Source organism: Cyprinodon tularosa, unplaced genomic scaffold (assembly GCF_016077235.1).
Source record: "Cyprinodon tularosa strain WSP-4 unplaced genomic scaffold, ASM1607723v1 ctg448, whole genome shotgun sequence".
Lineage (NCBI taxonomy): Eukaryota > Metazoa > Chordata > Actinopteri > Cyprinodontiformes > Cyprinodontidae > Cyprinodon > Cyprinodon tularosa.
Genome location: NW_024039172.1, coordinates 406,403 through 430,143, shown reverse-complemented (window position 1 = coordinate 430,143; position 23,741 = coordinate 406,403). Strand labels below are relative to the sequence as shown.

At 40.6% G+C, this 23,741-nt stretch overlaps 1 protein-coding gene across 3 annotated transcripts in view; it reads left to right on the top strand.

Annotated features, from left to right (window-relative positions):
- bahcc1b (BAH domain and coiled-coil containing 1b) overlaps window positions 1-23,741 on the top strand; it is a 78,534-nt gene that overhangs the window by 16,652 nt on the left and 38,141 nt on the right. For all 3 annotated transcript variants that reach the window (XR_005282078.1, XM_038300351.1, XM_038300350.1), the window contains exons 3-7: window positions 15,762-15,920; window positions 19,022-19,132; window positions 20,023-21,969; window positions 22,239-22,350; window positions 22,882-23,063. Coding sequence is in view for 2 of the 3 variants with exons in the window: in XM_038300351.1 (XP_038156279.1) it covers window positions 15,762-15,920; window positions 19,022-19,132; window positions 20,023-21,969; window positions 22,239-22,350; window positions 22,882-23,063 (2,511 nt within the window). In the remaining variant the exon portion in view is untranslated. The remainder of the gene's footprint in view (window positions 1-15,761; window positions 15,921-19,021; window positions 19,133-20,022; window positions 21,970-22,238; window positions 22,351-22,881; window positions 23,064-23,741) is intronic.

Here is a 23,741-nt window from a genome sequence, read left to right as displayed (position 1 = left end):
TTTTGTAAAATGGCTCAATGGGTCTGACTGTTTGAAAATTATTAATTTATTGAAAGCATTAAGTCAGTAATTAGGTCCAGTAAAGTTAAGTGAAACATTTTTGTTTTAAATCATGCTCTTTGTGCTTTTAGATTTCAACCTTTGCACAACATTTAAACATCTTGAATGTTTCTTTGCATCTAATCAAACTGACCCTGGAAAAAGAGATGGATGGGAATGGAGGCGCATAAGAGCTTGAATCAGTGCAGAGTTAAAAGAAAAGTGTGACATAATGTGCAGAAGTCGCTTTGATGGTGGAGTTTAGGGTGACGCTGAGGTTTGCTTTGCTCCAAAGCGCATGTGCTTCGGACTGAAAGACTTTTGTTTCGTCTCCAGCTCTCATCCAAGCGGAGAACAGCTGCTTATTGTTGGTAGCAGTGATTTGAAGGGAGTGAGGCGCGTTTGGTTGCAACATCTCTCGGGTGTGAACACACACCGCCATCTGATGACTTGGCATCTCAGTGGAAAGTGCCAGACTTCCTGTGTCCATGTGGCCGCTTCTTGCTCTTCTTCTTTATCTTCTCCTCCCTCTTGTTCTTTTCCTTTCTGGCCAGACTTTATTTCGTGCTCCTCTCCCCTCCCCCTTCTGCTTTCCTCTTTCCCTTCCCCTTCACCAGGGCATTCACTCCTCTCAGCTCTTGGAGTGGTGCTCCAGCCCTCCTCCTCCTCCTTCTCCTCAGAGCCATGTTCCTCCCTGCTTGCCTCTGCTCTCCTCTCCCTTTTCAATCGATCCCCACACCTCTTATATCCATCTCCCGCCTCTGTCTTCCTCCCTGAGCAACCCTTCTCTTCCATGTGTTGTTAGCAGGCCTGCATCTCTCAGCACTTCTTTCATTTCTGTCTCAGTTTCGGTCTGCTTCTCCTTCTGCCTTGTTTGTTTCTCCCTTCTTCTTTTCTCTTCCCAGCAAACGGCTGGTTGTTAACGGGCCTGTCCCAGTGTAGCTCGGCCCGAAGCCAGCTTACTAAATCAGAAAAGTTTGGAGGATTTGGCAACACGGGGAAAGGGCTCAGTTAAAACCCTTTGAAGTTGTTGTAATAAGAGGAAAAATGATGCTTTAAACACAGAGCTAAAGCAGCTTCTTGCACCGTGTGGGAAAGGGTGCTGCACACATTCATTTACAAATACGGGACCTTGAAAGATAATCATACCCCATGAAAATGTTCTCATTTTCTCACAATAACACCTGTTTACTGGGATTTTTTTTTGTGACAGATCAACACAAAGCACTGTGCAATCATGAAATAGAAGAAAAAGTTCAAACTTGGTGTCATATTGTTTTTACAAACAGTTTGAAACATGTAGTCATTTGCCTACAGAATTGACCAATTAGAAGAGCCATTTTGTATGTAACCTAATCAATGGTTAAATAAAGCTGAAGTGTGAAGGCTTAAGATTTAAGATCAAGCAACACAGCTGGCAGGTCAGGGTGAATGAGTAGAGACTTGTTAAGCAGGGGTTGGTCATAAAACAACAAACAGAGCTTGGAGCATCTCTGAGCTCTGAGTTCAATCCATTATTAGAAAATAGAAGGACTTTGGCACAGCTGCAAACCTGCCAAACCATGGATGTCAACCCAAATTGACTGGCCACGCAAGGAGGGCATTAATCAGAGAAGTATTATTTAAAAAATGGTTCGCAGGAACTGGAGTTAATTTGAAGAGAAGATTGGGAAGAAACTTACAAATAAACACACCACAAAAATCACTAAATCCACGATTCCTTTCATCAAATCCTAAATAAATAATTGGAATAGAAATACCTTAATTGTCAATTTTGAGTTAATTTGGCTGTGAAATATGTTATACCATTACACTGCATAGAAACACATGAAAGTTTCCAGTGGAAATGTCAAAAAATGTAAAGGTTTTAAGGGGTGTTAATTCTTTTGAAGGCACTGTGCAGCATTTTCTGCTGATGATATGAACTTATTGAGAAAACCTTGCACGGTTCCCTAAATGGGCTTTAGTTGCCAGTTTTAATTGCATTCCTCTTGCAAAGTCACATCTCCCAGTCTCTGCAGTTTATAGGTCTACACACAACTAAACAAGATCGCTGCAACCACTTCAACCCCTCATCATAACCACGACCAGAACCAAACTGGCCCTTTTTTCATGACCCACCTCAGAGTCACATTTACCCCTGACTCATCCCCACTTTAGCTGACCTGCTGCACTCAGTCAAGGCCTCTCGCTCTCAGCTGCTGCATGTTTTTTCTCTCTATCCCTTTCATTTCAACCCTGTTTGACTCATTCACATTGTAATGGACTCCATTCAGGCCAGTCTATGTCCAGTTTGTTTTGCTGTCAGGTGTTTTAGATGGATGGACGGAGGTGTGTGTGTGTTTCTGGGGGGGGCGGGGGGGTTGCAGGTTCATCTGGAGGTGAGGTTAAAGGATGGAGAGCTGTCGAACGGCCCAGTGAATGCAGCACCCCTTGGTGCTCCCATTCAGGAGCCGTACTGCTGCTGTAGAGGCCTGGATTGAACAGATTTAACATGAGGTGTTAAAGACAGTCAATGTGCTCTAAATGGGAAATAGGTACATATTGGTGTGTGTTTCTGCATGTGCCAGAGTAAAGAAAAAGAGAGAAGCAGCTGTGTGGAACAGCATGGATCGTTACACAGTGACTCACATGAAAGCATTAAGTATATTCAGGAACCTTTGTTGAATATACATGGAGTTGTGTGTGGTGGGGTGTGTTTGTGTGCTCATGTGTGTGTGTGTGTGTGTGTGTGTGAATGAGTGAACCCTCTCCTGAGCTCTTGCCTTAGCTGAAGGTTGTGAGGAGAGAAACAAGAAAAGAGAGCAAGAGAGAGAGAGTCAGAAAAAAAGATCCGTCATCAGTCATTCATGGCTAATCAGTCTCATGGGACACACTCTCACACACACACCCACACCCACACACAAAGAAGCGAGGTCCTAATCCTACTGGGACTGCTCGTGCCTCAGTGTATGCCTGTCTAAATTTTGGATCCAGGCTGATTAGAAGCTGACTCTCTCTCTCTCTCTCTGCCTCCACCTTCTTCCTCTGTGGCTTCTTACTCTGCATCTTTGATTGCTGGTAAAGTGTCTCGTCTTCTCCTCTCTGTTTTTCTGTCGTTTCTTTTTAATAACCACCTACTGTCTGTTCTGCCCGGTTTTGATGTGTGTTTTGGTATGATTTGGAATGCATGTGCACATACATAACACAGCCACCTGATTTGTGTGTTAACATGTGCTGTTTTTTTTAAGGCTTTTAGCAAAGAGCGTTCTCGCTCCTGCTTGTATACAACTTGTTCCTCCTTCATCATTAGTGTAGTGCATGTTCTGTCGCCTTTGTCAACTCTATCATTTCTAAAATTAAATAAGGTCACCTAAAAATATTATTAAATCTATGCAACTGGTCTCAATATTTGCATGCAGTTAATTTGTATTATATTTTTAATTGAAATAAGAAAAACAAAATGTAAACCATTTTTTAAAGTGAATTTTTTGAATCCCCAAAATCTTTAAATTTTAAATAATTTATTAGGGTCCATTTTTTAGATATGGTTTGTCTTCTTTTATTTAGAATATCCACAAATAAGAGTTTAGAGAATTAGATGTAATGGCATTTATTTTGTTGTCATATAAACCTGTTCTTTGACAGCTGCAGCCAACCTCTGCTGTTTTGTTTGCTGAGCAACATATTAAAATTCAAATTAAAATGTTATGCTAATTGTTCCCTAACATTTTCACTATTTATAGAATATATCCACCATAATTGATTCATATGATTAAATTATGCACTTGATTAAAATGTAAACATGTCTGTTACTCTCCAAAAGCTCTTTTCTCTAGCTTATCATGTTTGACTTTTAGCTCTGTTGATAAAGGCCAGGTACAAAGCTACAATCTTCAACCAAAGTTCTTTATGAACTTTTAATGTGTTGATTTCTCAGTTCATAACACAACCACATATTCTGATGTTATCTGCCTTTAAAAAGTCATTGTTTTGTCATTTCAGATATTTTGATACATTGCAAGAGAACAAATGTCTAAAATTAGTTTAATAAACACAAAAGAAAATCTATCAAAAACAAATTCTTTTTAAAAAGTTTTTGATACGAAGAAAGATGTTGCAGTAAAATATAAAACTATGTAAAATAATCTAAAAAATAAATGTTCCTTTTATTAAATTAACAAATCAACAAATAATATGTAGACAAAAACACTCCAAGTTTGGGTTATTTACTTTCTTTTTATTTGTGTTAAATTGAGCATAAAGGCAGGAAATGACTGTGGTTGACCTTTCTTTGTCACTTCTTTTACCCACTTCCATAATTTTAATACACTACTAAGCCCTGATTTAAAAACTACACATTTAAAGTTACCACGTATCATTTTATAAATTCATGTATCAATGTTTTTTTTGCCCACAATAAAATAAAAGCTGTATTAAAGCTTGTTTTCTAGTTTGTTTCAGGTTGAGAATAATTTTGAAGACTTTAGTAATAGATTTAGAATTTGAGTATCATTTAAAGCAGCACAGCAAATCTATAAATGCTCTGTAAAAGTATCAATTGTTGAGGGTTTAACATTTGTAGTCTGTGCTTTTTATGTTCTTTTTTCTAGGCTAGTTGCAAGATAAAAATAAGAACTAATAAATAACTAGATTGGGATTCTAGAAATAGAAAGAAAATACTCATTAGTTATAGCTCTAATATGACATTCATGCACTCCCAAACCTTTTCTTACTCCTGTAAGTCTCCATTTCTCCATGGTTTCCCTTTGTTTATCCCTCTCCGTCTTTTTTTTTTCATTTCTTCTCTGTTGATCTCTCAAATAAACTTTCATTCTTGTGTAAATATTACAGTAATGAGGGAATATAGAGAATGGAAAAGCAAGCTGAAATAAGGTCAGACTGGGTTATTCTCACCTGTTTTCTCTCACTCTCCACCTCCCCCCTTTCCTCCCACCCTTGCTGCCTCTCTCTCGTGTTTGCTGTCTGCTGATCTCGTTCTTCTCTCTTGTTCGGTCTCTTCTCCCTCTCACACACAGGCGCACGCTCACTTTCTGACGCCCACACAGTCAGTATAGTCGCAGACATGGGTGTACACACACAGCAAAGCGGGCAGGAACACAATCACACCTGCACGTCGAGTCGTTGAGGGTCTAATTTAAGTACAGTGCTTCTCTAGGAACCACAACCCCTCAACTCACAATGATGGAGGATGATACGGTATGATAACGGGGTTGAACACACACACGAATACATGTGCAAGGTTATACATAGATGGTTACACACACACATCTTCCAGTGATGCTGAGATATAACTCTGCATGGTGTGAGGCTAAGAAGGGCTCTGTAGATGGCTTGCAAGTAGCGTGTTGCAATAATAATGTGATACTTGATCCCTGCAGGGAAATTCACAGCCTCTGGCCGGCTGGCAGACCCAACTGTATGGCCAGTTTAAGCATTGGCAGTGAGGACTGAGTGTTTGCAACAAGATCCCTCAGTGGGATAGATGCTTGGTAAGTTGGATGCGGTTAAAATCAGGGTCTGCTGGTTAAAGGATGTTGTCTCCACCAGTGCAGCCGCCCTCTTCCTTCGCTTCTGCTGTGTAGGTGTGTTTGTTTCCGCTGGAGTTAAAGCTAACTTAAGCTGACACTGGGTTGTGCTGCACCGCTGCTGCAAATCTGGAACTGCAAAAGCAAAAAAATAGCTTCAAAAGTTTTCCGCAGCTTTAGACCAACAACAACTGTAGACCAAGGCAAAGAAGGTAAATCTACATCCTAGATTGCCTTCTTTTAAATGATGCGTGAAAAACAGCACATTTTTGACAATTCAAACTAAAGTGTAAAATCATTAGTTTGTTGTTTTATTTGTTAAAATCTGTTTGTAGAAAATAGTTTCTGGTGAAAGCTTTTTTTTTATTCTGTTGACTGCAAAATTTGATGAATCCTTGATTTTCAAAATGAATTTAGAATTATTGATCAAATGTTTGTGTTTAGGCTGAAAGAAAAGGAAACCATAGCAGGCTCCCCTGCTTCACCATTATCACCATTATCTGGACTACAGTTACAAAGTAGCAAAACAGGGTTTTAATTTAAAGTTGGGTCTAAAAAAGCAGACTCCAACTAAATTTCACACAAAAAGACATATCTGAATTTGGCATTTATTAGGATCTTGCCTGTAACCATTGCCTTTGATGGTAGTTGTTGACAGTTAACCAGCTGTTCTTCTTTGGTGGCAGATATCTGACATCTACTTTCCTCTAAATGTTTCATTTTTCAGTGTCAATGTTAAAATTATATATTTGAAAATGGTCTTGAAACAGTTGGGTTATAGTAACTTAAATTGCTCCAAACATTTTTTGTTGCCTTTGTCAAGCATATATAACCTTTCAACAGCAGTTTAATCAAAATGCTAAAGACTACATGAACAGTACATAAAAAAGAATAAAATGTGGTCTGTTTCTGCCTGGATTTATTCATTAATCCTCTAAACATTTTTGTGTTGAATTTGTTGACTACCATAGATACTATTGATTTATATTATTTTCCTACGACACTTTGATGCCATGAATAAATGCCTGATGTATTAAATCTATTTCCTATATTCTTGTAATACTGCTGTCCTCTAATTCTCCTGGAGAATAATGTGAAATCTGCTCCTCGATATTTAACTACAACCACCTGCTAAATATCAGCTTGGTCTCAAGGATTTTCCTCAACTTCTGCTGCAAGAAAGAGCTTTTAAACAGAAAAGCTTGTTGGGTGACAGTAATTGTCAGGTTGGGTGGAGGTTCGAGAAGGAGTTGGTTGGTTTCTCATAAGATTTAATAACAAAAGTGTAACAAAAGCAAAAATCCACAAACATAAATCCACAAAATCCAAAAATACTGAAAACCAGAAATGATCAAAAGGAGGCAAAGAAATGATGATAAACCAGCAAACAGTGACTGAGCAGGAGTGCATATATGGGAGAGAGAAACAAAGAGCAGGCTAATCAGCAGATTGGGAGCAGGCATGAACAGAGGAGTCTAGAAGGGAGTTAGGGAAAAGGAGACAGACACAAGAGGGCAACCGAGGGCAATCAAGAAATACCTAAGATCTCAAATACAAGAAAAATGATAACATGTAATAATAATAATATTAATAATGTATATATATGTTAGAATTAGAGAATTCAGAGGAAGGAGGCAGAATTACTCCTCTAATAGTCTAGAGATGAGCTTTCGTTACAAAATCTCTCCCTTCATATATATATGTGTATATATATATATATATATATATATATATATATATATATATAGATATGTATATATATATCTATATATATATAGATATGTATATATATAGATATATATATATATAGATATGTATATATATATCTATATATATATATATCTATATATATATATATATATATATATCTATATATATATCTATATATCTATATATATATATATATATATATATATATATATATATATATATATATATATATATATATATATATATATATATATATACACAAATATTTATGAAGGGAGAGATTTTGTAACGAAAGCTCATCTCTAGACTCTTAGAGGAGTAATTCTGCCTCCTTCCTCTGAATTCTCTAATAAATTCAGCAGTCTTGGGTTGTGTTTTAAAATATGAAGCTGGTACAAGATGTCGTTTCAAAGGTTATCTAAAGAGATAGTGAACAATCAAACATACTTCCTGTATTTAAGGATGACATCATGTCGTGTCATTCTTCCTTTTGACTCATAACTCTTATCAGTTATAAAGCTAATAGGTAACTATGTCAGACAGTTTAGCATTTCAGTAAAAAGGTGCGGTTCATAGAGATTAAAAGTTTATGTATTCTACATCCCAAAAATATACTCTAGGAATTGATGGAGAAGTTTTCCCCTCTGCTCTCAGCTCATTGGGACATGATGTTTTTGGACCCAATCTATCCTGGCCTTTGGATGTATTTTATCCAACAGTGGGATCACTGGGCTTCAGATCCTTAGAGTCAGTGTGTGTGTGAGTGTTTCCAGACTTAATGGACCACAGAATGTGGCATGGGCATGTTGGACTGAATGACCATAACTCCTAGAACACACTTCCTCTCCAACACACACACACATGGTGGGATGGAATTGCATTATCGACCCTCACCCCAGGCTTTCCTTAAACATCAGCAGCCTTATGCTCTTCATTAGTGTATCCGTGTGTGTTGGTGTGTGCATGCTTGAATGCAGTATTTGTGACTTTCTCTGGCCCAAGCCGGAGAAGTAGTCTCATATGACCCCCCCCCAACAAAGCTTTCCCCAAATGTTCTTGTTTTCTTTGCTAAAACATGGAAAAACTTACTTTGACAAGCCTCAGCTCCCCACCCTTCCTGCTTCCTTAGAATCTCTCCTGTTGTGAGTTCCTGTGGTCCTGACCAAAAATGGTCCTTCCTCCTGTTGCGGGTGGGTGGGTGTGTGGTGTCCATGTAGTCTGTGATCCAAAATACTTCCCTCCTCTCTCGCAGTAAGCAGACTTCCATTGGGCGGGCGGGAAACTCTGAGCAACACCTATATTCTTTTTTTAGGCTGTTGAAACAGTAGAAGGTGCAATATTGCAAGTTTTTTGTTTCATTTCATTCCTTCTGTGAAAATTTTCCTGTAACTCTCATAAAGTGGAAACATCAGACGATGTTGCGTTTCAGCGTCTTAACTGGCTTTTGATTTTTTAATAGCTCAAATGTAGGTTCAGTGAGTTACAAACTCCAACTAAAATAGCTGCAAATAAACAGAGAAAGATGTGTGTGTGTGTGTGTGTGTGTGTGTGTGTGTGTGTGTGTGTGTGTGTGTGGTGGATGGTGATGTGTTGGTCTGCAGCCTGGGAGTCAGGCTTTGCTCTTCATAGTCTGCTGATTTATGCGCCTCACAGGGAAATCTCTCATTTGTAGCTCTTTCATCTTATTTTTCTCCCCATCCACTCTTTTCTCCCTTTCTCTCTTCCTCTGTCCTCTCTTTTGCTCCCGCTGTAATGTAATTCAGCATGGCTGCTTGTCCCAGGCGACATGCCATGCTTTGCTTGTGCACCATTCTCTCTCTCTCTCTCTCTCTCTCTCTGGAACATGAATGAGTCAAGAGGAATCGCTGATGAATAATGAGATAGAGCAGAAGGAAAATGCTATCTGGATCAAGTAGAGCAAAAGAGCCTCTCTCCTGCCTCGAACGTGTTCTTTGTAAAGCTCCGCTCTGCCGTTTACTCACACATTCAATGTGTTGATGCCCCCTGTGTCACAATGCTTTTATGGACCTGTAGGTGTGTGTGTATCAGTATGTGTTTGTTAAGGGGTTTATAAGCGTCTTCCACAACCAACTTGTTTGAGTAGCCCTGTCACTTGTGCAATGCCATGGTGTCAAAACAGATCAGAAAGGTCTGGCTTGACTCCTGCCCCTGAATACCCACACAACCGCACACCTACATAGACACACACACACAAACGTCCACACACACTGAGCCGGAGGCACGGTGCCAGGGCCCTTGGTGGTTGGAGGCTCATGAAAGGGCCGGACTGACGAGTGGTTGCCAAGTGTTCGGCAATAAGCGTAACAGCCAGGCTAACGAGAATCAAAACCTCTGACACACACGCACATACACCCACCCTCTGAGGCTGCACTTTCAGACTCATGAGACGTCTCAACTAGTCCAAGAAAGCGTGAGTGTGTCTGGTGACACTTCAGTATATCAGCGTGAGCACTGAGGCTTTTGTTAATTGGAAAATGTGACAATAAGACACAAGAGGATATTGATCTTCAATTGGATGGAGATTGATTTAAATCATCATCCGTCCAGGTATGTGAATATAGACCAGTCTGTGTGTGTGTGTTTGTGTTACTGTGGATGTCCATTGATCATCAGCAGTCCATTCTTGCTTCTTTGACCAAGTGACATTGGTTTATCACTGCTATCAACCCTCCCCCAAGAGGCTTCATTTTCCCTTCTCATTTCTCTCCTTTTTCATCCTCTTTCCTTTTTCTCCCTCTTGAAAACTTTGAGAAACCTTGTGGCGTTCTTGCCTGTTTTTCTTTCTTTCACTGCTGATGCAGGGTTACAGTATGTATTTATTGTAAATATGATTTGTACCTTACCTTAAGCTCATGCGCATACAGCACCTATGAATTTCATCGAGAAATCCAAGAGGATAACTTTTTGAAAATTAAAAAAGGGAAAGTAACCTTGTTATGTTTCGAGAATTGCAATGTTTAGCAAAACTACTGAGCTGCTGTTTTAAATAGTTTTAGCTTGCAATCTGCAACTCAAAACAGCTGATTTATACATTTTGTAAAAATCTCACCTTCAGGCAGTCTACAAAGCTAATAGAATGGTAAATATCTAATTATTTATATTCACTTTTTACCTTAGGTTTTCCAGTCCAAAATCAGGAACCAGATTAAAAATTAAAATTCCATTATCTAATTTAATTTACAATCTAAACACTATACATACAAATATTTGACCAAATAATGCCGAATGGTCAAAATCACCAAACCAGAAATACATATTCCTAGGCAAAAATACCTCTTTAAATACTTTATCCAGGATGAAAACAGGAAAGTGACAATATATCCAGAAATGGCTAGAAATGCTCTATGAATGAAGGAGAAACAGTTAAAACCTGAACCTCTGGCAGGAGAACCACAGTTAATGGCAGTAACTGTTTTATTATTGTTTCTTTACAGAGAGAGGCACAGCTAAACACAGGAACACTGAGCGGAGTATACTTACTGATTAAAAAATAGTAGAGCAAGGAAAAGAGAGATCATATACTTATGTAAAGAAATGTCTTTATCAATATCTGGCTCTAGAAAGGAGACACAGTTAAACAGTGAAATACTGAGTGAGGGATACTTCCAGTGGAAATAGTTATATTTAGTTAGTTGATCTGTAATAAAGAGTAGAAAAGTCTCTATTTATTTACTAAGCCGTCAAACTAAAGATGTTCATATATTTTATTGAGATTCTACATTTCTAAGCCTCTTTTCCAGGACTCCCTTAAAAAAGAGGTTTTTAATCTCAACAAGACTTTGCTGTTAAATAAAAAACAAACATCCAAAGAAACAGAATAGATAAAGGCAAAGCATATGTCCAAAGAAGGTTTTTCTCAGAAGACAGAAGTTAAGTGTTTTTAAATTGATCTATTCCTAGAAAATCAGCTACTTATAATAAACTGAAGCAGATCCTGATCACTGTAAGCGCAGACGAATGCACAAGTGTAAATAAAAACTCATAATTCTGCTTTTTATTACTTCTGATTGTCAACACTGGATGAGTCGCTACTTTCGTGTTGACACAATTTTCCAAGTTATGATGCCAGCTGGGAAAACTTGAAGCATGCAAACACATTTTCCTTTTTAATTACCACTGCGGAGACTGAATGTAGCTGCATCCTCCGTCAGCAGCTTGTATTTATAATAAATAACATATGCACAAAGAAAAATGTGTGTTTTTCTGCACAATTTTCGAAAATGATCTCCAAATAATTGAAACCAGTTATTGTGTGTTTTTAGATCAGCTGCTGCTAATTTATTTGAGCAGTTCAGTGTTTCTGCATAGAGGAACGGGAAACTTCAAAAGGAAGCAGTGGTGACTGATGGAAAGGGAGTAAGAGGACGTATGGATCGGATAAAACAAAGGTGGAAACGGGGTCCAGGAAGAGATAAATGGGTGGGAGGGGTTGAACCAAAGCAGGCAGAGAAATTAGGTTTAAGTTAGTAGAGAGTGTCTTGAGTCATTTTCCATATCAGCGACCTAGAGAGAGTAGGAAAAGAGTTTTCTGGATCAACACGCCAAAAGAAAACAGACAAGGTGGGTATGGAGTCCGGTGACAGGAAAAAGAGGGAATGAAGGGAAATAAGTAGAAGAGGAAACAATATGGGAAATGTAAAACAGTTCTGTTTTCACCCAGTTTTTTCCAGTCCACCTATTTTTGTTCTCATTTTGTAGAATATGTATCATGCAAGGAGCGTGGACCGTCTTTGACTGGGTTCCTGAGGATGGGGGGGTTCTGGTGAAAGCAGCTATGGTCTGCTTTTTATTTTGACTGCCTACAAGTCTGCTGGTGTACAATGGGCAAGCAGGGGGCAAAAAAAGAAGAAAAAATATCCTGTCTGAGTGATAGGGAGAAAATAAATGTCTTGATGGATCATTTTCTTTTCCTCTTTGACTTATTATGACTACAGAGAGGGAAAATATCAAGAACAAGAGACGGCGGGGGGGGGGGGGGGGGGGGGGGGGGGGGTTCAACGTTTAAAATGTGTGTGTTTCAGTGCACTAGTAGCAGCTGTTTAAATAGGTACACACACTGCATGATTTGTCTGCTAATACAGCGCTGCTGCTTCATCCCAGCTCTGATTTATTCGATGCCCTCTCACGTGTGTGGCTTTGTGCACATGCTTGCACTATGAGCGTGTTTGTTGGATAGAAACACTGGCAGACAGCTGAAGGCCCTTGTGGTTGTGGTTGTCAGGGCGTCACGATGTAGCTGAGGTGAGGGTACTGTACGCTCGTATGTGAGTGACTCCACTGTGGACTGTTGTGGTTGTGGTAATTGACTCTGATGCGATGCAGCGTTTATGGGTGACGACCTAGCCACCCCCACCCCCACCCTCTGCCTCTCTCCATCCAGTGGCTAATTATCTGATTCCCTGTGGATTTGTTTGCTTCTTACCGGCTACTGTTCTCTTCTTCTTTCTCACTGAGAGCATTCAGATCAGTGAAGGAACAAACTAGCCCATCTAACTTTGTTGGCTTTGAATAAACATGTCATCCTTTCATGAATACCATCCAACCTTTCCTCAATTTTTGCAGGACTTTCTAAATTTCCTCTGTAGTTGTTCTGTTCAGCGCCCAATGTTCTTTAGCAGTGAAATCCTTTTCTCTCTTTGTTTCTTCTTATTGAATGTAACTCCATGTAACTTTCTCTCCCTACTCACATAATTAAGCATTTCTGTTAAAGTCTTATGGTGAACTAAAGGTTTGAAGTAAATAAACACTCTAAATATCTATATCATCAGTTGGTGTATGTGGGTCAAGCATGGGCATTGCAACTTTGCAACACCGCATGTGCTGCATACAGGGTCTACTTCTATAAAATGTACGCAAGTGCTACTCAAATTACGTTAAGTTGAACAGAGTTTTACATCCAAGTATGAAGCACCTAAGATGCCAGTCAGCTCCTCTAAGTCTGAGGACACAGTTGTCAACCAGAAAGATGGCAGTTTCCTCTTCCAGGTCAGGAGTCAGTTTCTGCCTCAAATGAAAACAATGAATATCTGGATAAGACACTAGGAAGAAAAAGGTAGATGAATCTGTGCCTTTTCTGCAGTAATATACACCCAACTTCCATTTGTTGGCGTTACGAAAGACCTCAGCCACAAAAAAAAGAATAAATAAAGAAAAAGCTCTTGATTAACCAGTTAGACTGACCCAATGGTGATGGTGACAGCTCCAGAGTGATAAAAGTACATAAAATCAGAGTCTGATTGTTGTTAATGCTCAGAAAGATGACTATAAGACCAAAACTCAGGAAACCAAAAGGACAGCTAATATCCTCATGATGTCTCCCAACCTATTTTAAAACCACTAATTTAAGCTAACATGTCCCCAGATAAAAAAAAAATGACACATTTAATTAGGACTGAAACAATCATGTGGATTTAATTACATTAAACTAAATTAAAAGTGTAAAAAACATATAAACATTTTGCATGTTAGATAAAAATAATTTTTGTCTGTTAATATGCTCTATCCACAATTACTCAAGTGGAAAAGCTTTAGTTTCACCTAGTCTAATTTCTTTAAAAAAAAACTTCTTTAAGGAATCTTTGCTTTCCAATTATTAATCGATTAATTGAAAAATAATTGACAGATTAATCAATTTGCAATTTAATCATTAATTGCATCCCTACGTTTATTGTGATGCAGATGAATCAGCAGCATTAATAGCTTCAGCATTTAAGGGAGAAAAGTATGAAAGAAATGGAAGGTTTGCTGGTTGTAGCGGTATGTGCCTCCTCACGTTTCCTGATATTAGCCTCCTTCTTTTCCAACCAGCTACTTGCTTGTAAAATTACACAGAATATAAAAACTTCTTGTCTCCGTTCTTGAGTTAAGGCAATTCTACTTTGTTTCGACTTTACATCAAAATAACATGGTTGGAATGCGAGCAATTTCTTATGAATCAAATATATTTAATCTCAAAGAGAAACTGTGAACAATTTATTCTAGTGATCCTTTCACTTTGCAGCAGATGTCTTTTAACTGTTTTGTCTGTGGTGAGTATTGATAGGACGTTAGGTAGACCTGCATCTGAAAGCTACAGTTTTACACTCTTCAGTTTGGATAGAATCAGCATATATCTTCAGATATGCTGCATTAGAACTTTTTGAGAAGATGGTTTTGTTGCCCAGTTTTAGAAGTAGAGAGGTTAAACTGAAATGTTTGACAACTTAAAGGAGCAGAGAAACTGGCAACCGTTGGAGGTTAGAAATTTGCGCAGATGTTTAGTAAATAAAAAGTATGTTTCAGCGGATGCTATACTACATTTTATTAATGGAACGGGAACATGAGTAAAACAAAAAGGGGTGCCACATGTTAACAATGTGCCCAACTTCCTGTTGAAAAGTCTACAAGGAGATTAATATATGACTGCAAGTGTGCTCAAAGGGTAAACAGTCATTTATTCATTAACGCAACTTTAGTGCTGCAATCCAGGAGCTAAAATCTGAGTGATCCAGAGGTGTGAATGTTTAAACAATTAATAGTATGACCAATCAGATAGCAAAACAAATATGCTTTCATGTACAACTACTTGAAAAAAAATTCACAAAATCAACTATTAATATGCAGCAAGCAGTGACTATCTGGTTGGATTTCACAGGTCTCAGGATGTTCTGAATATACAAAAAGAACACTCTCAGTTAGACTGAATAGTAACCCCCTGCTTTGTAAGCTAAGTTCTCTAAGCTTTCAATTAATATTTCTTCTGTAACCATGAAACACTGCAGACACTTTAAGAATTACAGCTAGAATGCCCACAAAGTGGCCTTCCTCATTCAGCTGTCAGGGTTTGTCATTTGATGCTTATGCTAAAAAGATCCAGCAAAATAACGGCGAGCTTCTCAGGTGGAAACATGTCAACTGTGACACATTCTTCCTTTGAGTGTTAGATAAAGCAGAAAGACGCCCAGTTTGGATCAGATGGGGAAAGAAACTATAATTTTGATGCCGTTCTAAATAAAACAAAAAAATACAAATATGAGATAAACCAGCTGTTATCACAGGCACTATTTAAATGAATTGAACTGAGTTGTATTAAACTAATTTCTGTTGATTGAGCTGTACTTTATTTAATGGTATCAGAACCAAATGGGGGTGAAATGCACACCTCAGTTTTTAGCTATTTTGTAAATAATAATAATAATAACAAAAATATACTTTCTTTTTTGCATTTCTTTACTACTTCATGCTGGTCAGTCTCCTCACACTAACAATGGACTATGTAATCTATGATTGTGACATACCTGTATGCAACTGTATCTCATTTGTACTTTCATCTTTTTATCCTTTGAACCTTTGATTTTGCTTAACAGAGATATTTTTAACTTCTCTTCATCTTTATCACAGGTTTATTGTTTTTACCCTCATTAGACCTGAAAAAACAAATGTGATCCATGATCATCTATCTAACTCTCTATCTCTGACTCTCAGGTGCTTCCTTTATGGGCTCCTTTCTGGCCAGGAGTCTGGGGACCCCACCCTCCCATCCCCCTCACCCCTCTGGACCTGCTGCCTCCCCTTCCTCCCCATCCTACAGGGCTGGAACCCATTCAAGCACTTCCCCTATCTGGTTCCCTCATTCACATGAAGGTGAGAGACACATACGGTACACACAGAGGAAGCAGCTTGGTTCTCTGTCTAATCCGGGGTCTCGGTTTGGGATTAGACCCAGATGAAGCCATTAAGTGGTTTAACCAAAACAGAGCAAAGCAAACACGTGCAGCAGCAATGCCTCAGATGATGCTACTTTTAGAAACACCCACGTACGACTTTGCTTGTGTGTCTGTGGTCGTTTTCTAGTTAAGAGCTCAAGCACAACAAACGCCCCCCTCGCTTACCTCTTCTCCCTCCTTCTACCATAAATAAGCATCCAAATCTTCTAACACAAACGGTTCAGTGTTTGTGTGAGAAGATTCTGATGCTTATTACTGCTTATTGGATGCTTAGTAATCACATGTTACTTGAACATCACTTGAGCAGGGTTTGAGTATTGCTGATTAATAAAGCAGCATTACTATGCATCACTAACACATTTTTACAACCCCCCTCACCCAGCTCTATTTTGGTAGCCCTGAGTTCCTCCCTTTACACCCAGGTAGGCTTCGAAACTCACCCCCGTTTTCACCACTCACCCTTGTCCTCACCTCCCTCCCCCATCTGACCGCAGTCCCACCCTTGGGGCCCCCTCTGGGCTAACCGACCTCCAACGGCCCCCTTCCTGATCTGACACAAACATATGCAGTAAAACAGCATGCGGATCCTCATGCATCATGTCCTCTTTCGGCTGTTAACCGTTTGTGGTAAAATTCTGAGCTTGACGGAGTTATCTGTCCCTTTCAGGTATATCTGTGCAAGTTTGTGTAGACTCATGAGCGTGTGTGTACGAGCGAGATGGGACCAAAGTGATAGCATCTAAAAAAAGTTTAACAAAAGAGACAGTTTACACCACAGGCTATATTTCTCAACCCACTGTAAACTGACTCAAATCTGACTCAGTTTAATCGTTTTGTGAGTGATGCAAGTCAAAAGTGTCTCTGAAATCCTCTGCAAATTAAAACATTGACTTCCTTCACAGAGACTTTTCTTTTTATGCTAGCCATCCCACTGGTTCACTTCGACGTATCACATCATAGTAGGAAAGAGTTGGAGCAATCAATAACAAAACTAATGAGTGCATTCCATTCAGGTGAATCAGTTTCAGCCTCCTGGTGCCATGCGTGCCGACACGCTGGAATGAAACCGACCGTGTGGTAATGTTATTTATTACACCTGTGCTTTGCCTGCCATGACAAGTCAAAATGTGTTTTCCTCCCCAGTAGCATCACGGATGGTGCTGGTTGAGGCAACCGTTGGCACATTTGGTATTTTAAGTGGCCATAAACTATTTGGGATTACGTTTAAACCAGGAGTATACAGAAAGCATAAGAGGGATTTGTTAAACTACTGTTTACTTCCCTTATTTTAAGTTTTTTAATTTCTTGCCTTCTGTTATTGACACATAACCAGCCTACAGAAATATGCATAATTTTCAGTGACAAAGACATAAAAATGAGATATAGCCTGGAGTGACCATCCTTACCTGAATTCATGATACGATTCATATTAAAGACTTCCGGCTGTAGGCTACAGGGAGCAGCAGTGAACAGAGAGCACGGGTGTTTGTTTTTGTGTGTGTGTGTGAGGAGGGAGAGGGTATGTGTGCCTATAAGACAGATTTTACGTCTCTGTGGCGCAGCTTTGATGTTTTAACACACACACACACACACACTTTCATGCACTTTTGCACGCACACCACAAATGACTGTTTTTAAGAATTCAAGCCAGGGAGCTCCAGCAGGCAGCTAGCCAGCTGGCCACAGTCCAGGGAGCGGAGCATAGCCAGCATAGAGCGAAGGAACCTGCCCAAAACACACACACATACGTAGACAACACTCCAGTCTGCCCAGCACACACACCTATAGTCACTTGCTGGTTCTTCTGCAGCTGCCCTTGTTTTATGTCTCAGCACTCATGTGCGTTTCCTCATCTCTTTACCAGCCTTTTTGTGTCGTCTCATCTCCACCGTCTCCACTCTCCTTTCACTGGTCCCTTCATCTTCTAATATCTCCCCTACAAGCAGACCTAGCCCCCCCCCACCCCAGCCACTCATTTCTGTCTCTCGCTAGCATCACATCCGAAACACACTCATGACTTTTCATATTGACAGCCTCTCTCCTCTCTGGTGTCTTTTTTCCCCCCAACCCTCTCCCAATTCAACCAACCAGTGAACTCCCTCCCTTTTTTTTTTATCTTCCTTTTATTTTCTCTCCACTTTCAGCTCCAGTGGTACTCCATGTCATCCCTTTTCCCTCTCTTCCAGTCCCATCTCTCTCCCTCCCCTGTTTTATCACTCATCATTACCTAGGGGATTGGCCTTAGATGGCTGATAGAACATTTTGGCTAATTGTCACCATTTAGATTCACTGGTTGTTAACCAGTCAGAGTAATCACACACATACACTCACACAAAGCACTGTGGGGGTGTTGCTGGATTTGCTGTGTGACTGTGGAATGCGTAGGATGAGTTTTTTATGGAGTGTTGTTTACTTTGGCCACCACCGTTAAACTTTTAACTGCTGCCAATTAACAGGCCAGCAAGGACACTCTGTGGGACATGAAACCAACCTCTGGAAAAAACAGACTCACCCACTTGCACAACCACACAGTCTGACATCCTATTCCGAAGGTGCACATTCTGCCAAAATCTCCCCATTCCCACCAAGCAGGTCAATGCTCCTAAAGACATGAAACAGAGTGTAACGACCATTCACCTCTCAGTGACCCCCTTGGAGGACCCAGTGGGTGTATTTCAGGGTGAGGAGTGGGAGAGATTCTTCGTCATGTTTGTCTTTGGTTTTGAGAGGAATTGTATTTTTTAGGGGAGCAAATTCTATCCATTGAAAATGTGCAAAAACACTTGGCATTAGTAAATGGCTGTGGCTTCCGTCACCCTTCTGTCCACTGTAAATAATGTCAACGCATCTAGCATGTTTGTGCTAGTGTGCATTTATGAAGAAAGAAGAAATAGCTGGATCTTTTTTTTTCAAAAATGAGGGTCTTTGATGATAGATTGCACAGACAAACCATTTGTACAGAGTGCTGCTGAATATGTACAGAGTAATCAGTTCTCTCTAACCCCTCTCTACTGACAGGGTACCCTGGCTATTCAGGAAGTCTTGCTTCTCCTTTTCTTTCCATGAGTGCCCTGGATCACCATAGCGGCAGTATCTATGGACAACCCCGCTACTATGAAACACAAAAAGGTTTGTGCCCAAAATTTTTTTTATAAACCACTCTTTTTTGCATAATGCCACCTAACCTAAACCCAGTGAAGAGTATATTTGCATTCCATAGCCTCTTTGAATAGAAATCTCTATCACAAACCTATAAAGATGAACCGTTTTCTTAGCATCCTGGTCCCACATGCTGATTTTAAAAATCACATTGGATTAGTAGAACCAAAGCGGGCTAAGCAGGTTTAATAGAGAGTATTTGTAAGAAATACTTCCTAAGGATTAAGATCATGAATCAAAGGTAACATGTTTTCCATTTTGTGGCAATATTCTGTGTCATCCATTCTAGGTGAACTATGCTTTTCTAAAGTACAGTGACCTGCCCTATATTGTGTGTTAGTTGGAGAAATTTTTGTTTGTCAATAATGCACTCCTACACACGGCCACTCTGGGCCTCTGAGCAAAACCATTAACCCCACACTGCTCCCCGGGCGCCCCACAATGGCAGCCCACTGCTCCCTAAGGGGAAGGGTTAAATGCAGAGGAAATTTATCCTGTGTGAGATCAATAAAGTTCAATTATCATTATTATTAGTACATCACACATAGATAGTCTTTGAGAGTTTTTGGCTTAAATCATCTGGGCAGCTGGCTGCACAGACTGTCTGCATTATCAGACACACTCCTGTGCAACATTGCATCTTTACCTTTGGAAAAAACAAGTGATATTATGTTAGCTATCTTGCTTGACTAGCCACCTGTGGTAAAATTTGATCACCTTGGTGATCAAAAAAAAAACAACACAGATACAATAAAAAAGGCATGTAAGTCTTGGGTGTTTTGTGAAACAGGATATAAACTCATTAATACCGTAACGTTTCGAGAAATTATAATTTGGGCCCACCCATCTTCTTCTTTCAGATCCCTTCTACCTGAGAGGCCTTACCCCACAGTCTCCTCTGATCTCCACCAATCACAGCCTTCCTCCACTGTCCCGGACAGCACTAGGCCACCCACTTGGAGCTTGTAGCCGCGAGATGGACAATGGGGGAGGAGTTGTAAAGAGCATGAAAGATGTAGGTGAAAAGGGAGTTTTATCAAAAGAGAGAGAACGCTCAAGCAGCAAAGAGCGACACCAGGATAGCAAAGAAAAGCAGCAGCTTCACAACCACCAGCATTCTCATCAGATGAACTCTGCCACCACTCCATCTAGCCTTCACCAGGCTTACACCCACCCACACCATGGCCTTCTTCCACATCTTGGAATCCAGAGCCTGGAGCAAGACCACAGAAACTCTCTAGAGCGACATAATGAGTATAAAGACAGTGATTTGGGCAGTCAGGGAGCAAAACCTATGAGTGCCTGTAAACTGTCCAATGGGATTGGATCAGAGGGAGCCTTTGAAGCAAAAGGTGGAACACTTAGCAGCTGTAGTGGTGGTGCGGTGAGCAAAGCTTCATCTGGAAACAGCAGGCAAGGCTCAAAAGATGGAACAATAAATGGAGAAATGAGGATCATTGAATCCCCAACCTCTTCATCTGAATGTATGCGCCGAGAAACTGTTACAGTTACAGCATTCTTGGCCCCCCTGACCCCTCACTCTGTAGCCTCCTACTCCATGCCTCCACCTCCTGCACCACCACCACCACCTCATAGCTTGCACTTAGGCTCCACAATAACTGGAGGCTGGTTACACCCTTCCAATCCCCACCCACTTCCTGAGTTTTACTGTCCACCTGCCCCACCTCTAACACTTACACCTTCAAAAGATCCAATATCCAGCCCTGGAGGAACCAACAAGGAAGCAAAGGTCAGTGGCCCAACTTATGTGCACTCAGTTGGTTCACAAGGGGACATGTCCACCCCTTACTGCCATGGAGCAGGAGGAAGGATGGGAAAAGAAGATAACAATCTAGAGGGATCCCATGAAATTCCCTCTCACCATCCTAGCCGCGTTAGTAGCTGCCAGAAGAAGGACAAAACCCAGCCCCACCAACAGCAGATGGGATACGGCAAAGCTGATAGGCCTCCTGACTGGAGCCAGCAGATACATCATTTTAACAAACCTGGCTCCAATGGGAGCTCTAAACCTGAACTGCATTCCTGCAGTGTAGAATCAAATTCTTCTTTTAAAGATGCTGAAGTTGCAAATGAGATTTGCCATCCTCTCCCACAAGATAGTCATCGAACAATAAAGATCGGTCCTGATCACGGTACTGCCTCCCTTAGGGACATTTCTCTCTCAAGTGCAGATGGAAAGGGGAGATCAGGGCCTGGAACGCAAAGGGAAGGACAAAAGGTTGCAAGGATTCGACACCAGCAACACAACAGTCAGACCACAGGCGGAGAGGAAAGGGTGAGAGATGGTAATCAGGCAGCATCTTCATGTGGAGCTAGAGGGAGTCAGCAAGAGGACCAAAGAAAAGGTAGCCATTCAGCATCAGTTAGTAAACAGCCTCCGCCACTACCCAGCTCCACATCACACACAGCAGAGGGTGCGGGTGGTGCTATGAAGAACCTAATGAACTACAGCTCCCAGCAACCTTTGTTATTGCCACAGCGAAGCCCATTCGGAGGTCTAGGTTGCCTTAACAAGAGTGGGGAGAGATCAGAGAGGGCCAGCAGAGGAGGAGCTAAAAGCACCCCCCTGCAAGACCCCTCCAAACAATCTCTCCCTACGCGGCGGGGCTGCAATAATGAAGGGGAAAAGACTGACAGAGCTGCAAAGGAAACCGGAGAAGCAGGAGAGGGGGAGGTCCGCCAGCCCCCGGTGGGTATTGCTGTTGCTGTAGCCAGGCCCCCCCATCGTTCTCCAGACATCACTCCTGGAAACAATAGACAGGGCCGGGTGCTGCCCAGCCTGAAAGGTCAGACATTAGAGATATTTTATACATTTTTTGGTCTGTTTTGGTAAACGCTGGTATGCTTCTTCTGACTAGAGTGGTTATTTTTCTTTAAAATCTCATTTTTAGAAACACAACAACCAATAAAGATTTTATAGCTTCTGCATTTATTTACAAAGCAAAAGTAAAAAGTAAAGCAGAATATTTTTCACTGCAGTTTGATATCCTGTATGCAAATAGCACAGGTTCTGGAGAAGACTAAGCATGTTGGTCTTGTTGTCGTGGTAATCCAGGGGTTTCACGTCCTGTTTATCCTCTCGGTCGGGAGTCTGAGGAGAGGAAGAGGATGACAGAGGACCAGATTGGTCTTCATCACATGGACAGAGAGAGAGAACTGGTCATCAGGTAGAGTCCCTAAAACGACCGTGCACACATACACGGAGGCGCTACCATCTATTCAGTTTTCATCTCCTCTGATCAGCTGCACTTCTTTTATTTTCCTTCCTTCTTTCTCCCAGTCCAAAGCCATGCTTCTCTTTTCTCTCAGCCCTTTACTCAATTTACTCCTCTCACCCTTTGAAGTTTTTTTCTGTCCCTCCTTACTCTCTCACTTCACATCTTTCTCTTTCTCCTGAAGATGAGATGTAGTGCATTAATGTTACATGGACTAATACGGATGTCTCTGAAGTATCAGGCTCTTATTATGTAGTCATATTAAGGGAGGAAAACATATAATGAGTAGTCATAGACCAGGCACAAGATGATGGCTTCTCCCGTTGCCGTCACATTTCCTTTTCTTCATGATTATAATGGTAGTAGAGGTAATGAAGATGACACGGATGAAGATAATGATCATAATAATGGTGATGATGGTGATGACAATAAGAGGGATAATCAACATAATGACAAAGTTCACCTCGCCTAACGCCACTGCAGGGAAAACAAGGACTGCGTGGAGTTCGCTCGGATCCACCCTTCCAGTAGCTGCCACGGTGATCTGACCCCTCACCTCTTTGGAGCCAATCAATTAGGGGATGCAGTGGCACATGTTCACCCAGCTCATCACCGCTGGATGCAGAGGACAGGAAGTCCCTCCCTCTGGATAGGGCCTTCATACAGTGAGTAAACTAAACACTCAGCCTTTGAAGTTGCTTTAGAAGAGTATTAAGTGATAATTTTTTTTTTGGCTTATTGCTAAATTTCATATCAAAAATTGTATTTTTAATCAAACCATTGTGATGGAAATGTCTGTGACTTGCTAAGGATTGCATACTTGTTGATATTTTTCAGTGTCTCATAACAGCAGTAAAGTTAAATGTATTTTATTTCTATATTATGTGAAATACCAACATGAAGATTATAATTGGGAAGGGGTAATTATTCATTATTCAGGTTTTCTGTTGTTTTTTTGTTCTCTTAGAAAATCTAAAAAGCGAGGCATGCATTCATATTTAGCATCTAATATCATCTAATGCAGGAAACCTTCTAGTTACCACAGACATCCCAAGTCTCTCCCTGATATAGATAGATGTCATGGATGCCTGCGAGTCGGATAAATTATCCCGGATTTTAGACTATGTGAGATGGTGTATTTTCAATGCGAGTGAGAGCGGGCAGGTAGTACAATAATTCGTGCATCGCGTGAGGATTAGAACTACTTTGATTGCTCAGACAACAAGCGAGATTGGGGTGTGGTGAGGAGGTTGCTGTGAAACCTGTGCAGCGTATCTATTCAAAGCGATGCTCTGATCAACCAGCGTTCCAGACGACTGGTTGATCAGAGAGCTGATTGGATC